General features: G+C 45.0%; 1 protein-coding gene across 2 annotated transcripts in view; it reads right to left on the bottom strand.

Annotated features, from left to right (window-relative positions):
• The window catches only part of Sart3 (squamous cell carcinoma antigen recognized by T cells 3), a 35,176-nt gene that overhangs the window by 13,307 nt on the left and 19,035 nt on the right, over positions 1–2,834 (bottom strand). For both annotated transcript variants that reach the window (XM_004636281.2, XM_004636282.2), the window contains exons 9-12: positions 2,662–2,769; positions 1,829–1,906; positions 1,662–1,720; positions 690–799 (exon numbers count right to left, since the gene is read on the bottom strand). In XM_004636281.2, the coding sequence (XP_004636338.1) occupies positions 690–799; positions 1,662–1,720; positions 1,829–1,906; positions 2,662–2,769 (355 nt within the window). The remainder of the gene's footprint in view (positions 1–689; positions 800–1,661; positions 1,721–1,828; positions 1,907–2,661; positions 2,770–2,834) is intronic.

The raw sequence follows: 2,834 nt of genomic DNA, 5'->3' as shown, positions 1-2,834 counted from the left end.
CACTGAGCCATCTCTCCAGCCCCTGGACATATGCTTCTAATCTCAGCACTTGGGAGGCTGAGGCAGGAGGATCACTCAGAAGTCAAGTCCAGCCTGTGCTACCTAGCTAGCTCACCGTCAGCCCTGAACTGCATACTGAGACTTTAGTCTCAAAAAAAAAAAAAAAAAAAAGCTGCTTCATACTCCTCACAAATTACTAATGTTGCCTCAGCGGCACAAGTGCCTCTCTGGCAAGTGAAAGGTCCTGAGTTTTGAGTCCTGGTACCAAAGAAAAAAAAAAGTTTTACTAGTGTTATCATTATTAGCATATTCTAGTTCATGCAAATAGTTTATGTAACATGTATGCCATTATTACATTTTCATTTATAAGTAATCTAAGCCTTGAAAAGTATCAATATACTCCAAACTAACAGTCTGGTCAATAATTTCAAGCAATCTGAGTTTTCTTCTTTGTTTTTAAGAATTTCCTACTTTCCTACCAAAGCAAACATAATAACAAATAATTAGCTCCAGAAAAGCTAAAACATTTATGTCTAATAATAAAACCAAAAAATAATTTAAAAAATTGAATCCACAGTCATCAGCCCAGGCTATAATACTGTTCAGTTCTCCAGCTTTGCCCAATCCCAAAGCACCCGAGAGAGATGGGGTGACGCAGAACAGGCCCCGCCCAACCCCAGGCCAGTTACCTTTCCAGGTTGTAATATTCGAGCCACATGTTGGCATACTTGGCATTTCCTTTGGTCATGATGCTGTCCCAGAGTTCCCGTGCTTTCTGCATATTATTGCACAGCCGAGCCTAAAATGCACCATCAGTGAGGAAAGGACCCGAACACCAAGAGCCACACAAAACGCACTTCAGACGAACATACCCAAGCAGGCCCCAGGAATCCCTCACTCTAGCAGTAACAGCCCAGACTGGCCCCACCTGCCCTTCTGCAGTGCCAAGGACCCAGAGACCTAAGGCTCTTGTGAACAGTGCGGAAATCCCACACTCACAGGACAGCACAGGGTTTTTTGTTTTAAATCAAGCTGAACTACAAGTGTCTGACAGCAGTATAGAGGAAAAAGGGGCCAATCTAGGACTAAATGCCAGACCTACCACTCACAAACCACATGACTCAGGCATCTCTCTGAACGGTAGTCTCCTCCTTACAACATAAGTCTCTCGGCCTTCCAATTCCTCAGATATAAAGCATGCTTAGAATGTGCCAACCCCAATGAGTGATCAGGAGCAGGTCCTGTGTCTCAGATGGGAGCCTCTGGCTCAGCAGTGACATTCAGGGAGTGATATATCTTAATGAGTTATCCATTCACCCATCTTCTACAAGAGACTAGAGCCTCAGTAGGCAAAGACCATATCGATCTGCTTCCTAGCACCTGGAAGAGAGCTGACAAATGGCGCACACAAGCCTGCAGCAACAAGGGAGGGACCGGAGGCATGAACAACTAACTGTTCTGCACAAGGACCAATGGCTACACGACTTCCAGCTGAGCAGTCACCAAGATAAAACCATATGTACATCAACATCGTTCCTAAAACAAATCTCTGTAGCTCTAGGCCACCACATTAGGTCCCAATCCACTTTCATCCTTTTAGAAAAAAATTAAAGACCCTTCAAAGGCAGATGAAGCTTGAGAGATCTGTCAGAAACACTCACCTCAATCCTCGCCCAGTTCTGCATGATCATGCAACTTGGATCCCCGCTCTCACTGAAACCTTCAAGAATGGAATTAGTGAAAATCAGAAATTCTGAGGCAATCCCCCTCGGCTGAAAAGGCACATCAACTCCAAACAGAATGGGCACAGCAGTCAGGCTACACTTACGCTCTTCGACTTCCTGTTGCAGATACTCTAAAGCACGAGTGAATGTAGACCTCAGCTCTTCCAGCTCCTTACTGGAGTCTGTTGGAAAGTCCCCCCCCAAAAAAAATAATGAAGCCACATAGTCTGCCACATGGAAGCCACAGAAATAAAACTGCCAATCTCTGCTTCATCACACAGCACAAGAGAAACAAGAATATAGGGCAAATGGACCGCACAATTGAGGTGAGACCATGACACAGCTGAACACAGGGTGCTATGGGTACTCAGTGCAGAGGGGGGCTACCCCAAATGGGGTGACATAGGTCAACAGTGGAACAGCTGAGGCTGTATGTGTGTAATAGCAGCTGGCACAGTGCACAAGCGCAAGTCCGGGTCTCCCACATGCCTTGAGGGAAAGGACAGGATCCTGCAGAGGTTCAAAGATGTACAAGAAACACAGCAGTCTTATTTTGTTAACTTAGGTGGGTTCTGGTTGGTTTTTTTTTTTTTTTTTGGCAGAACCAGGGATTGAACTCAGACCCTTGTGCTTACCATGGAAGCGCTTACTCTGCTGAGCCATCTCCCCAGCCCCAACTAGGTGAGTTTTAGAAAGGAAAGAAGAAATGAGAGCTAAGGCTGGAGAGGCTGGAAAAACCAGTGTGAAACATAACCATCAAGCTCTTTCTCTTCAGTCTACAGCCTGACTGTTAAACTCATAAATAGCTAAAACTGGGGGTGGGGGACTGGTTGGTCTTCTTTTAAACAAATGCGATATATCTGGGGAACAGGAACATCACAGCAAAGCTGCATTAAGAAAATGTTCAGTTCTGAAGGAAACACATCTCCTTAAATACCTTGTCTGAAGTCAACCCTTCTTCTGAGGTAATCGAGGTATGTCTGCCATATCTCCACATAATCTGTGGCCTGGATGAAGCCAGCACTCAAAGCTTTCTCAAAGGTCACTGGAGTTGGAAGAAAAAAGTCAGGATTCACTGCCAGTTCAAAAGGGAGCTTATACAAAGTTATC

The sequence above is a fragment of the Octodon degus genome, unplaced genomic scaffold (genome assembly GCF_000260255.1).
Source record: "Octodon degus isolate 3935 unplaced genomic scaffold, OctDeg1.0 scaffold00079, whole genome shotgun sequence".
Classification (NCBI taxonomy): domain Eukaryota; kingdom Metazoa; phylum Chordata; class Mammalia; order Rodentia; family Octodontidae; genus Octodon; species Octodon degus.
The sequence above is the reverse complement of the archived record's forward strand: the minus strand, read 5'-3'. Positions and strand labels throughout refer to the sequence as shown.